The 13,127-nt window shown below is 48.5% G+C and overlaps 4 protein-coding genes across 4 annotated transcripts; all 4 read left to right on the forward strand.

Moving 5' to 3' along the window:
• Window positions 1-278, forward strand: N7516_007935 (uncharacterized protein; the record flags this gene model as incomplete). The annotated part of the gene is made up of 2 exons (XM_057220655.1): window positions 1-119; window positions 173-278. 2 exons carry the CDS (start codon window positions 1-3, stop codon window positions 276-278), a joined length of 225 nt encoding a protein of 74 aa, XP_057070927.1.
• A 2,194-nt stretch (window positions 279-2,472) lies between these two features.
• On the forward strand, window positions 2,473-2,709 carry N7516_007936 (uncharacterized protein; the record flags this gene model as incomplete). The annotated part of the gene is made up of 1 exon (XM_057220656.1): window positions 2,473-2,709. One exon carries the CDS (start codon window positions 2,473-2,475, stop codon window positions 2,707-2,709), a length of 237 nt encoding a protein of 78 aa, XP_057070928.1.
• Window positions 2,710-5,555: 2,846 nt separating this feature from the next.
• N7516_007937 (uncharacterized protein) lies at window positions 5,556-7,130 on the forward strand (the record flags this gene model as incomplete). The annotated part of the gene is made up of 2 exons (XM_057220657.1): window positions 5,556-6,537; window positions 6,595-7,130. The coding sequence occupies 2 exons, from the start codon at window positions 5,556-5,558 to the stop codon at window positions 7,128-7,130; spliced, it is 1,518 nt and encodes a 505-aa protein (XP_057070929.1).
• Window positions 7,131-8,317: 1,187 nt separating this feature from the next.
• On the forward strand, window positions 8,318-12,769 carry N7516_007938 (uncharacterized protein; the record flags this gene model as incomplete). The annotated part of the gene is made up of 1 exon (XM_057220658.1): window positions 8,318-12,769. One exon carries the CDS (start codon window positions 8,318-8,320, stop codon window positions 12,767-12,769), a length of 4,452 nt encoding a protein of 1,483 aa, XP_057070930.1.
• Between the last annotated feature and the right edge of the window lie 358 nt (window positions 12,770-13,127).

The following is a 13,127-nucleotide window of genomic DNA, read 5'->3' on the forward strand; positions in this document are numbered from 1 at the left end:
ATGGCGCAAAGGCGCAACACGTATCCACATATCCGCATATCCAGTAAGGAGGTAATCTGGGAAGCAGCGACGATTCCCCGTGGAATTCTCAAGATGCAAGACAAGACATGTTTGGGACGGTATGGCAACTCTACTCCACCGGCGGGGTATTAAGTTCACCCCTTTCCTATAGTGTACAGGGTCTTTTGACATTCGACACGCGACAGGACGTAAACCGAGAACGAGAACAGGATGGATCCGGGTGGAGCTATGGCAGGCAAGGGGTGTTGCCACGATGATTTCAAGGGGAGGGAGATCGTGGAATGATCTGCCAATCACACCTGGCTATCGGGGGATGAAGGTGAGAAGTACTAATGGTAGGTTCATCCAGACATAGGTGGATGGATGTCCGAGGGCTTCTGATATAACATAAAGTACCGTGGATCGTTGCATTTCTTGACTAGGGGGTCAGATGTGGTGGTTAGCTGAGATAGCCGTAGCCTCATCTTCGGATGACGGTTAGGAGGAAATATTTTGCCCCCGGCCGAGTTTGAACTTGTAGGGCTTGCAGAACTGGTGCTGAACAGCCGTTGGGACGTGAATCCCTTCCTATAATAGTAGAATGAGTACCATATTCCAGATTAGTGACCTCATCTGGAGGGATGCAGCAAATAGAGTGGTCAGTTGCGACCGGGTGGATACAAGCCAGATTGTCGCGTCGATCTTGAATTTTGTCTCTATTCCCTACTCTCAATTTTTGAGGACGATTGTCTAATGAACTTCTATTCGATAGGACGGGCCGAGGTTAGAGAAAAGCATCGATAGAACCATCGACACCTCCTAAGAGCCCGAGGTACAAGATGGGATCTCGAGTCCAGGTACCAACAGGGGGTCGTGTTTTAGTTCCTATAATTCTTCTTATTGTGTACTTGTTATTAGGCTAATGGATACTCTAAGCTTGTGGGTGGTACTCACCTAGTCGTCCTATTTGGCACCCTAGGAGCTCAACATAAACGCGAAATACCCAAAATTAGACAACACCAATGAACCACACGGATTAAGCGCTACATTTAGAAAAAGTGTCATGACAACGAAAGAGAAAGTGCTTCGGGCAGGCAAACTCATAGGTCATGTTGTGTTTTCTGTCCACCCACTATCATAACATCCAAACCATCACTTTTACCATCCTAACACACGACTACTATAATAACCCACCTGATATGTCGACAGTAGAGCATACCAGTCACTCCGACATAGGCGTACCACATCTCAACTTTGAAATAAATAGCCTCTACGTCCTCTTATCAGACCGTGGTAACAAGAGCTACACATTCTACTGGCGCCTCTATATATACCAGAATACAACATCGATCTACCATCTGCTGAACGACATCGACCCAACTATCTGGCGCTTCGAGTATCTACCCGACAAGCCCGTCATCTATGATGAATCACTTTTCGGAGCCCTCAAGATAGGAGGCTTAGACCCTACGCTTTACCCGCATTTTCTCGAATGTTTTCTTCAAATCCCAATCGTCGATTTAGTACGATTGCGCGAAAGAATGACTTGCCGGGTATGTCTCAAGGAAGCTCTCTTTGGGCTAGTTATATTATGCTCACTCGCAGTGTGGGATGATATCAAAGTCGAGGCGAGGGACCTTGGGGTCGGAATAAGAGTTTGGGGAGGCGGGCGGTTGTGAGGAGTTGTGGGAGCCAGGTCGAGATTTTACATGTTATGTGGAAGCCCTAAGTTTACTATGGTAATATAATGTGTAAGGAGGGAGGAGGGTGGAAGGATATGGGCATTTAATATGATCAAACAAGGTTGGGCGATACTGGACGAAACCAATTTTGAACAGTGGGAAGCCAATTTGGCGTTATTTTAGTCACAGGTGGAGCTGAAACAACATCATCACAATGTCAAGCGCCAATATTATTTCAGTGGGGTAGCTAAGAAAACTACTTGATACCTGGGTGGGCACGAAATAGTTGTGTTACGGCGGTGGTTGGGAGGCGACACGCCGGCGGAAGTTACGGATGGACCAAACGAGAGGTTTCTAGCCTCAGTGGATATCTTCGACGATAATTTGATTATTGAATCGGTGCCCACATTCTAGTTGAAAAATCCCGGTATGATATTTCCCAACCTTTTTCGCATGTAACCTCTAAGCTTTGGCTGTGCGCTCCCCAGCTTCGGGGAACGGGAGCCGGTGCGAGGATCGTCCGCAGGGAGTTTGAGTTGGGAGGTACTCTGTCCCAGTACACCGTACATACATATGCAAATAGGCAAGTATGTGCAATGTACTCCGTAGGTTGTATCCATATGTATAACCAGGTAGTGGGTAGTAGTGCAAAACGCATAGAGGCACGGGATCGGATTACGTGCTGGAGACTTTTTCTGAAGACTATACCGGCACTATTTAAACGAAGTCATATTCTAGACCATTATTTGTACGAAGGGGCTACTTCTATGCGAGGGAACATAAACTGAAAATGGAATTAGAAGAGAGAAACAGAAAGAAAAAGAAAAAGTACCTACATCCTTGGACGGTACGACCCGTGTGTCAAGACAGACTATTGGGAAAGGGCAGCAAGGCACGGTCCACGAGCACGACCCTCAAAAGGGGCGTGGATGCAGGAATGGGCAAGGGCCACGGTATTGCCATGATGGGCCGAACAGATGGGATGGGAAAGCATGGGGGATTGCCATGGGCGAGCCATGAGCCATGAGAAAAAGAGGGATTCGCATTCGCCACGCACTACTGACATAACGAACTTTAAGCTCGACAATTAATAATGTCCTATCCCTTGATCGAGATTAGGCAGGTTGGCGAGGGTGTACAACGTTGTAGAGATAGAGTCGTACTCAGAATTCCCGTTGTGGACCGTTTTTTTTGGGGGATCTTTTTTTTTTTTTTACCTGGGGAAAGCAGCTGTTTGGCAGGGACTGAGCTTGGAGTCTCAGATAAGCAGTGTCCATTCGTCAAGTATGGAGAAGTGCTACCGTATCAGAGGTTCGAGGAATGTGCCGTAGATCGGGTGGCGATCTTCGAGACATTCTGCAAGGCGACGATGGTGCCATGTGGCATGCTGGAAGGGGAAGATGATGGACAGTGGTACTTGACATGCATACAACATATGGTTATATTGAATTTCTGCCTAAATTGCTACAGCCTTGGGTGCTTTGGGTGCAGCGTGGATAGTCCCCAGGTGGATAAGAGACGACGTGTTATTGCAGCCACAGTGTGGCGGTGTCGGCTAGACCGTCGGTTTGACCGACGCATTTTCGTTTTTGCATTTCATTTTGGTTTAAAATTTTGGGGTTTAGTGTATTTTATGTATGAAGTATGTATTTTATATTTACACGTTACAGTCTAGATCTATTTCTGGACGAACACCCTATCAAACGGAAAGATCAAATCGACACATCAACCCCCCCAAAGCCACCTGGTTCAGGCAACGCGGTTCTGCGATTGTAGTGGCGTAGATCCCCTTGGGTAAATATCCCCATTGTCTCAATTGGTATCTAGAAGTAGACAATGAAATTATATTGTACTATGGAGTACTATTGAATAGTACCCGACACCTTATTATGTATGTAGGTAGATCAAGGAGATCAATATATAGGACAGATCCAGATCCAGATCCAAAAAAAAAAAAAAAGAAAAAGAAAAACCAAAACAAAATAAGCTTGGTCATATTCGCCAAGACTCCCAGGTCACACTGGACTGTTCGGAACCGGGATATTACCCTCAACAGCCCCGTGAATAGGTGAAAATAGCCGCGCGACATAGTACTCTGTCCTACCCATGGCTCTGACTCTGACAGGTCAACATGTGATGATTTGGGCGGCAGGGACGGGTGGTTGCAGATCTATGGGATGAAGCTCAAGCTCATGGAAGCGTGGGTGATCTGTGACACATTTTTCTGTCTGTGTCCGAGGTGTTACAAACAGAAAATAGTATGTAGGGGAGAAAGTGGATCATGTTTTAGCTAGAGGGTAATAATATATACCTACATGGACTAGAAGTCAGAATTAACCTTGGGAAGAAATATAGTATAAGGATTATAACCTTGGAGGATAAAGAAATACATAACTTTTATATATAGTTATATGTGGTGATCAAACGTACCCTCGGTGAAAAGGAGACCCTAACAGATGCCATGTGTGTGGGACTGAAGAAGAGACATGTTTATTCGCATGGAGGACAAGGATTAAATCGACAGGGATGGACTTCTGTACTAGGTACTTGGTAATTTGCCCAATCTTCCGAACAAACAGAAAAGAAGAGAATGTATTTGCGACTATTTGGCCCCGAGACTGCCGATCAACCCTACATCTATCCTCATGCCATGTGTCCAACGTCAACATGGTTCTTTTTTTTATATATATTTTTTTTAGATGTATATATTTGTTTATACTGTCTGTACTCGTACTTACAGTACTTAATCTCCCAAACGGGATTGTGCAGTTAGCCCCGGTCGCGAATGCAGCTTGACTGGATTGAAAGAGAAGGAGACTCCAATAAGTAGGAAGAGACTGCAAGGGAGAGAGAGAGCCACGTGAAGGTGTATTGTAACTTGTAATTTGTAACTTATAACAATAGTATTCTAGTATTCTAGTATTCTAGTATTGTAGTATCGTACTATATTCTAGTATATAAAATTCGATGAAATCCATAGATGACGTGAAGACTTGAATGCAACGAAACGTGTTCTCCTTGCTTTTTCTAGGGATCTTTCTTCTGGAATGTCACTTATTTATGTATATGTATATATATATCTGAATATATATTATAGATAGAGAAATATAATAGAGAATAGTGATTATTAATAGGGAGAAAATAGTCAGTTAATAGCGTTAATAGTGTGAATAGAGAGTGATGGTACCTAACAGGTGTGTATAAGTATAGTCCTTACTCCCCAGGGTCAGCCTCGTGGCACACACAGTTGCAGTAGGGCCTTGGCGGTAATACCAGTACATTCTTTTGAATTTCCTTTTTATTTTTCAATTCTTTATATTTCTTTTATATATATTTTATTTCTATATTTCTATATTTTATTTTATTTCTTTTAATTTTAATCCCAAGAAAGGGGATGCCAAAAAAAAAGAAGGTTAAAAGAAAAAAAAAGGCCAAAAAAAGAAAAAAGAGGAGTTTCAGAGACTCGAGGGTTTCGACACTCCAATTTTCTATTCTTTAATCTCTGGATTCTCTCACTCTCGATTACACTCTCTACAATCTCTACACTCTCTAACACTCTCTACTACTTCCTTCATAATACTCTATATAATACACTTACACTTCCGTGCCACGTTCCTTTCGGTAAGCTTGATCTGTGTTGCCTTCACCTCTTTACCTCTAACCTTCGATCTAGCCTTCCTTTTGACCTCGAAGTTGCGCGAACCTCGAAACTTTACAACGAAACGGTTTCACGGTGAATCGTTTCTCGAATTAATATCTCTACTCTCTCGATTTGGAATATGCGATAGTGTGGGGGAGAGAAAAAAAAAGAGCGGGTTGATATTCCAGTTCTTCTTCACTGTTTCCCCCCCGCCTGATCCAGACTCTCCCACCATGGATCCCTCCGTCGCACATCGCCCATGGGAGGCAGTCTCAGGGCCTCAGTCTACTGCAGGCTCAACCCAAACCCTCCCTTCCATCTCAACTCTCACCGCGAATATGCCTGGTACCGGAGCCACCGCGGAGAAATCCCCCGGGAACGGCTCACTGAACACGATCGAGCGTGACTCGGGGAATTGGTCAATGCCGCAAAGCACAAGTAGGAGACCCTCACCTAGTATGGAATGGGAGCGGCGCGGTGCTGACCATGTAGGATCGTCCACCTACTCCACGGCGACCAATGGCACTGGCAACAATTATCCCTCTCTCAGCTTCATATCCGCGTCGCAACCCTCCCCGAATCGCGGACACCCAGCTGTCGACCGCTCCCCTTACCCCCACGATCAATCCACCACGCCTTCCTCCGCTGGCACTCAACAACCCTCTCCAAACTTCAGCCAGCCAAACTCCACACTCCCCTCCATCAATCAGAACTACGAAGCTCCCTCCCAACGAACGAGTGTGGCCGAGACTGAATCCCGGCGCAGCAGTGTCGACAGTCGCATGAACCAAGGAATCAGTTCTCTCGCCATCAACCCAGCCTCGCCCTACCATAGCACCAATGCGTCCCAATCGTCGATCGTTTCAAGTCTACAAAGGGAACGAGGGATTCCGACCGACATGAATCCATACCGGGGACCTCGGCACTCAGGAGGCAGCCAGCCACTCTCTCCGTTAGGCCCTCGCGCAACCGATCAACAGCGGAGTTTCGCAGCCGGTCGCACCGCTCCGGCCATTTCCTCGAATCCTCGGTCGGAGATTTACAACGCTGAAGCACCCACGGCGGGTATGGCATATGCCTTCCCCGACCCGGACATGGCACGCTCCAGCTCCGTCTCCTCGAAGGGAGAGTCCAATCCTCCATTCTCCCGAAAAGGCAGCATGGCGGAGTCTATGAACAGCATGTACTCGGAGCGGATGCCACGAGGACAACACGGTATGATCCCGGCACAATAAGACACAAACTGCACGCGCAATACTAACAATCTCCCAGACCTACCCCAAAATGTACATCACCACCACTCCCTGCAACACAAGGCCGTGCGAGAGTTGATCGGCGAAGAGGATGGACCGCCCGGCAGCACCCCGTACAGCCGCACGCCCGAACTACGCGTGACCCACAAACTGGCCGAGCGCAAACGGCGCAGTGAAATGAAAGACTGTTTCGAAGCCCTCCGATTGCGTCTACCCCCAGGTCAAACCAACAAATCTAGCAAATGGGAAACGCTCACCCGGGCAATTGATTATATAGCGATGTTGGAAAAAACCGTTGCACAATCCCAGCGCGACCGGGCGGTCATGCAGTCCGAGATGGATGAGATGCGTGCCCAACTCAACCAGCAAGCCAACGCCTCCCGGCCCCCATCCATCTTCGAGCACCACCAAATGAGCTCCAACCAGGTCAATGGCCAGGGCCCTGTCTTTAGTGGGTTCGGTAATGGCGTAACTCAGGAGCAGCCACGCACATTACCGCCCCTTATGAATGGTTCTAGTGCGGCTATGCAGGGAATTGAATATGAGCGACGGTAGCAGGTGTAAGGTGCGGAAGAAAAGGTGCGGAGGAAGCTCAAGCTGTGTATGAGTTATGACTAGTCACGCAAAACCTATCATCGACGACTTTGTTTTTGGACTTTGTTCTCTTGATATCATTATATCCCTCTTATAAATGCAACTCCCCAGTCAATTTTCTTTCGACTTGGGCTTTGGTTTATACTGAATTCCCTTTTTTTTTCCCTTTTTTTCTGTTCTTCTTGGAGTGGTCTCCCTGTCTTTCTTATGTTTTGTTAAATTCATACCCGCAATTGCTTTGCTTTTTTCTTTTCTTTTCTGGGCCACTCTACATGGAATACGATAGGAGGGAATATGGAATATGGAATATGGAATATTCAATAGCTGGAATAGCTGAATTATGATATTCATGTTTCAATTCAAAAGCATCACATTTGCTATAGTTGGAGTATCAACATATGAAATGAAACCACAACATCTTGTTTCAGAATGACAGGTCCTGCTTTAAATAACTAGTTAACTAAGTTATTATAATAACAATTATATTAAGTATCATAATAAGTATCATACTAAAATCTATTTCTGTCCTTCCACTAATTGGCCCCTCGAAGCGCCCGCCCCCGGTCCGGCGCGTAATGACCGGCCTCAGTCTGACCTTTGCATCCAATCCATCACCTTCATTTCGGTTTCCCCTGGTGATCTCTCTACCATTTATCCAATGACGGACCTTCAAGAAGAAGCACCAAGCTAGTTGCAGTGGGCTGTCTGGGATCGCTGCAGAAATTCACCAGCGACGATGATTATTGGCCGGGCTGTTTATAGCTTGAGCTCTGTGTCCTGTACAATGACCGGCCTGGACTCTCTGGCATCTGCACGGTGATGATGCAGAAACGGCAGAGATGCAGAAGATGCAGAAAATTCAGAAATGGAGCTGGACTTAAAATCTCGGGGATTTTCTTATTTCTTTGTGTCTTTTGTCTTTCTTTTTGTTTTGCCATTTGACTCAATCAACTTCTATTGGGAGCTATTGTCTATTGTTGCCTTCTCCCATTGTTTTACTTGCTGTAATATTAATAGCTGACTTTTTTGTTTCATTTCCTTGCTTTTTTCCTTCTTTCATGCTTTCATGACACATGGTATGCCCAGCTGTCAAATCTTGTCATCTCTGCAGACTAACATCTCGACAAAGTCAAGTCTACTAAACCATCATGATCAAACGAAAACCCCAAGATCTCCAGGTCCCAGTACCAAACTTCCCTTTGTCATCGCCTATCAGCGAAGAGATCTCAAGTCCCTCATGCTCCTCGGAAGACCAGGAAGAACGAGACCGACCCTTTGCATTTCTATCTAAGGCAACACGACAACAGCTTGAGGCGAAAATCAAAGATGGGAATCGCTCACCTATTTCCACTCGCGAATCCTCGAGACTCAACATCCGTATCACCAAGAAACGTAAAAGCGTCGGGAAACCAGTCGGGCTGAACCTCGTTACGGATTTCACCTTAGCGCCGGCGCCGAGGAAACAGGCCATTCGAGCAGAACCGAATGCGGCTGCGCCGTTCGTCGATCTGAATGATCTGAAGCTCCTTTCAAAGGTGCGGGAGAAGGAACGCATTGCTCAGAAATCAAAGGATACATTCAAGAGGAGGGTTTCACGGGGCTTCCAACGGTTACCCGATACAAACAGCCAAAATGGAACTGCAACCTCGTTTTTAACCACCAGAGATGAAAATCCGTTCCACGATAGACACGAGCATGCGGTCTCGCCCTCAGACCGACATGTCATGATCGGACTCACTGTGCCCCGCAGCGAGTCAGTAGAGAGATCACAAGAGCTCGACGGTGCAGGCACCCCGCTCACACCATCGATTATCGTCACCCCAGCAAGAGGCGAGGCACCATGGAACGCACACTCAAACTCGAGCACGGAGATGCTCCGTCCAAGGGCAACATCAAGTATCTACTCGCAGCCAACACCCCGTCTGTGGCAGTATGAAACAGATGTCCCACCTGTGCCAGCTATTCCCGCACAACACTCGGCTGCTACCAAAACTCCTGCCCCAGAGACCGGGTACCAGAACACAGGCGTAGAAAGGAACGAGCGTGCCCTGTCAACAGGATCAATATGGGAAGACGACAGTCCACCCCAGTCACCAGAAACAGTCCGCTCAACCCAAAAAAGCCAGCAACCGGGCCGTCTCAGCGTCAACACCCAAGCAGACGAAGATAGACCCCATTCCCAAGGCTGGTGGACATGCCTCCTCTCCCCACTGCTCGGACGGTCCATAAAATCCCCCCTCAGTCCATCCTTCCCACAAGAATCACCCTCAACTCCATCGCCAGCAACAACCACAACCCGCGCGCCTGAGCGAAAAGAATGGATACCACGCGAAAAAGAAATATCCTGCTTCTCACCCGATACACCAGAGACTGCGGCACCAATGGGCGAAAAGGCCTTCGAGATATCCCGCTCATTCGAAACAGACCAACACCAAGACCCCGAACGCCACCAATCCCCACCACCAGCATACGTCTCAAACGTCTCAAGTAGACAAAATACCATGTCCTTCATGTTCAGCAACAACCAGACAATCCAGGGCGAAGCAGCTGAGTACTATCAAGCCTGTGCACACGAGCTATTCAGCAAGACGCCGTATTTCGAGTGCGTTAATCACGTTTGCTCGATCACGCCTGTCAATCCCGTTACTGTTCCAGCAGGAGCCATAAACCCGTCTGCAGAGGGTGATCGGGGACTTGGGCTTGTTGCTGTTGGGGAGCCTGGAGTATCTGATATTGAAGGGACGCATGAAAATGTAATCCAGGATCCAGGTCCGTCAACGACGTCGACTAAGAATTCCGGACTGCTTATTGATATCGATTCGCCTCGGCCTGAGACGACAAAGTCGTCCATTCCGGTTGGGTATGCCGTTCACGCGAAGGAGGTGCAGGTGCTATCGCCGTCGTCGGAGTTCAGTTCTCATACGTGGGATTCGTCTGTTGTTGATGAGGGTGAGAAGGAGAGGGGTTCGGCGGCCGCGCATGGGACTAGGGGTGGTGTTTCGGAATCTAGGTCTCAGCGTGCTGCTTCGCCTCCTATTCCTGTTCCTGTTGTTGCGCCGCCTGTGCAGGCAGTTGACAGACAGGTTTTGGAACCGTCTGCATCTGCCCCAGCGTCAGTTCCTATTCCTATGCCTGAGCCAACTCCCGCTGCTCCTATTCAAATGCCCGAGCCAACTCCCGCTCCTGCGCCAGCTCCTATCCCAGTACCTGAGCCAACTCAGGCTCCCGCTCCCGCTCCCGCTCCGCAGATAATCACTAATATCTCGCCCCCGGTTACTAATTTCCATTACACTACGCCTCCGCCGCAGCCTCAGGTACAACCTCTGCAGCCGACGGTGCAATATGTGCCAGTCTTTGCTCCTCAGCCCCCTCAGCCTGCACAGCCAATGGAGCCGGTAATGCAACAGACGCAACCAGAGGAATCGTCACGAGAAATCTCGGAACCGCCGATGGTCCAGCCAGTACCGGCCCGTCAAGTATCAACGCCGAGGTCAGAGTGGCCATGGGGACAGCCACAAGCGCAACGAAAGGTTCAACAACCAGCTGCCCAAAGACACTTCTCCGGGTTTGAGTGGGCTTATACCCAAGAAGAACAACCGCAAGAACAACCTCAAGGACAACCTCAAGGACAACCTCAAGGACAACCGCGAGAACTTCCTGTTGCACAAACATCACCTCAACAGTCCCAGGTCACAAATGGACAGGCTCCTCCCCAGACACGACAAGCAACCTATGGTCAGGCAACCTATCCTAAAGGGCCGCTTGTTGTCCAGGGACGGCAATCCGGTTCTGGGTGGCCATTTGGTCTAACCGCACATCCCCACTCCAATGCACCACCTGTGCCGCCTCTGCCACAACCCCAGCCCACCGGAGCGGAGGTTCAGCCTCAGCCAGAGGAATCCCAACCGTCAGTGCCTCAGGATCGGCATAATACGCACGAAGAGCCGCAAGCAGAACGCGGATTACACCAAGGGTCTGAGCTTGCATCCCAGGGACATTCACAACCTTCCGAGCCTATCTCTCCCGGTTTCCAGCGTGCCGCCGGTGGACCTGGCTCGATTCCAATGTCGGATATGCAGGCTCCTGCCCCTGCGTACACGCAATATCCCAGAGAAGCTCCTCTCCCATCCCGTTATGATACGCAGCCACGCTACGACAATGATCCTGCAGCTGCAGTTTCGAGCGTTAACCCAAGCGGCGCGATAGGTCCTTATGAGGCCCGACGCCGCAGACTCGAAAAGGAAGTCGCCACTGGCCGAAGAGTCTGCAATCCCTGGCGTGGCCGAGGTCTATTCAGCAAGAAGAGCGGACGACCTGGACGCGAGGGTCGTACTCGACGGAGATGGTATTTCGTGATCTGCATTTTCTTCTTCATTATCGTGACGCTAGCCACCATTTTAGCGATCACACTGACAAAGAAAGGACACGATACTCCCGTTCAATCGCGGTGGCTAAACCTAACAGGCTATCCGCCCATGCCGACTGGAATCGCAACAATTGTTGGGACCCAGCCGCAGCTTGAAAAATCGACCTGTATCACTCCTTCTTCGATGTGGAGTTGTGCTTTGCCCAAGGATCAGCAGGATGCGAATGAGCCGTACAATGCGAATCAGCCCAGTTTCCGGGTTTCCATTAGCTTCCAAAATGGTACATACGATAACAGCACTACTGCTAGGTCGAAATTACGTATCAGAGGCGACGGCCCTTTCAACCCATCGCCTTCAGCCCCGACAGACGCAGAACAGAGCTTCCTCGGCCAATACACAGACAATAACACTGCACCCTATGCCGGCGAAGAAACACCCTTCTACATGTCCCTCCTCTCACCAGTTTCACTCTCCTCGGCAAGCATCTACCGCCGCTCAGATACCTCCAATGGCACCGCATACCCAAACATCTCATCCATAATCCCAGCGCCAGAAGAAAACGCAGACGGAACCCCATCCGCAGCAATGCTCTACCCCCTCCCCTCATCACAACCAATTCGCCTCTACAATCGCGGTCTCGCAACCGAGCACTACGGTTTCTACAGCTACTTCGACAAATCCATCTTCCTAACATCCCAAACAAAATCATCCCCGGCCGACACAAACGGCGGAACCTCAAAATCCGACGCAAAATACAGATGCACATGGTCCCAAACCCGTCTCCTAATCCAAATCTGGACACAACCAGACAAAATCAACCGCCCCCTCCTCCCAAAGTCCAACAACACAGCAACAAGCACCACAACCTCTTCGCCTACAACAACAAAATCAACATCAACAAACGAACCTACATCCTCATCCTCCGCAACAGACTTCATCCGCCCAGGCTCATTCCCATACCCGGTAACAATAACGGTTGACCGCCACGGCGGCGCCGAGAAAAAGAAAATGGTCTACTGCTACCCGCTCGAAGACGACGGCCATTACAATATCACGGCTGTGCAGCTACAGCTTGAGGAACGTGCTGCTGGGGGTGAGCTTGTTAATCCTGCTGGGGGACTTTTCAAGGGTCTTAGCGAGACGAAGAATGCTACGACTGAGGATGCTTTTGGTGTTGATGGTGGTAATGGCGGGTGTGGGTGTCAATGGGTGAATTGGATATCGAGTGAGTAGGACACAGAGACTGGAGTTGTTGCATAGATAGTTTGCTTTTTACAACGGCTGCAATTATTGCTTTTCTGGTTATCTGCGCTGCATTGCGTGATTCTTCTGGCGTTTGGGGGTTTGGGGGTGGTTCTTTTGCTTCATCTTCTTGCGAATGGCAAATGATGACGAAACTCGTTAAAGAGTGCATGTATAGATTTTCACTTTTATAGCACGATATCTCTAGTTACTCTAGAATTCAAAATCAAAGGTACGATTTGAATTACAAAGCCTTCATCCTCTTGTAAACTAGCAAACCTTCACCTCTACGATCACGCAGAATCTGTTGATATCTCGTAATATCAAAAAGGTAACAACCATGGATGAC

The sequence above is a fragment of the Penicillium verrucosum genome, assembly GCF_028828655.1.
Source record: "Penicillium verrucosum strain IBT 35672 chromosome Unknown utg000003l_segment0_segment0, whole genome shotgun sequence".
Taxonomy (NCBI): domain Eukaryota; kingdom Fungi; phylum Ascomycota; class Eurotiomycetes; order Eurotiales; family Aspergillaceae; genus Penicillium; species Penicillium verrucosum.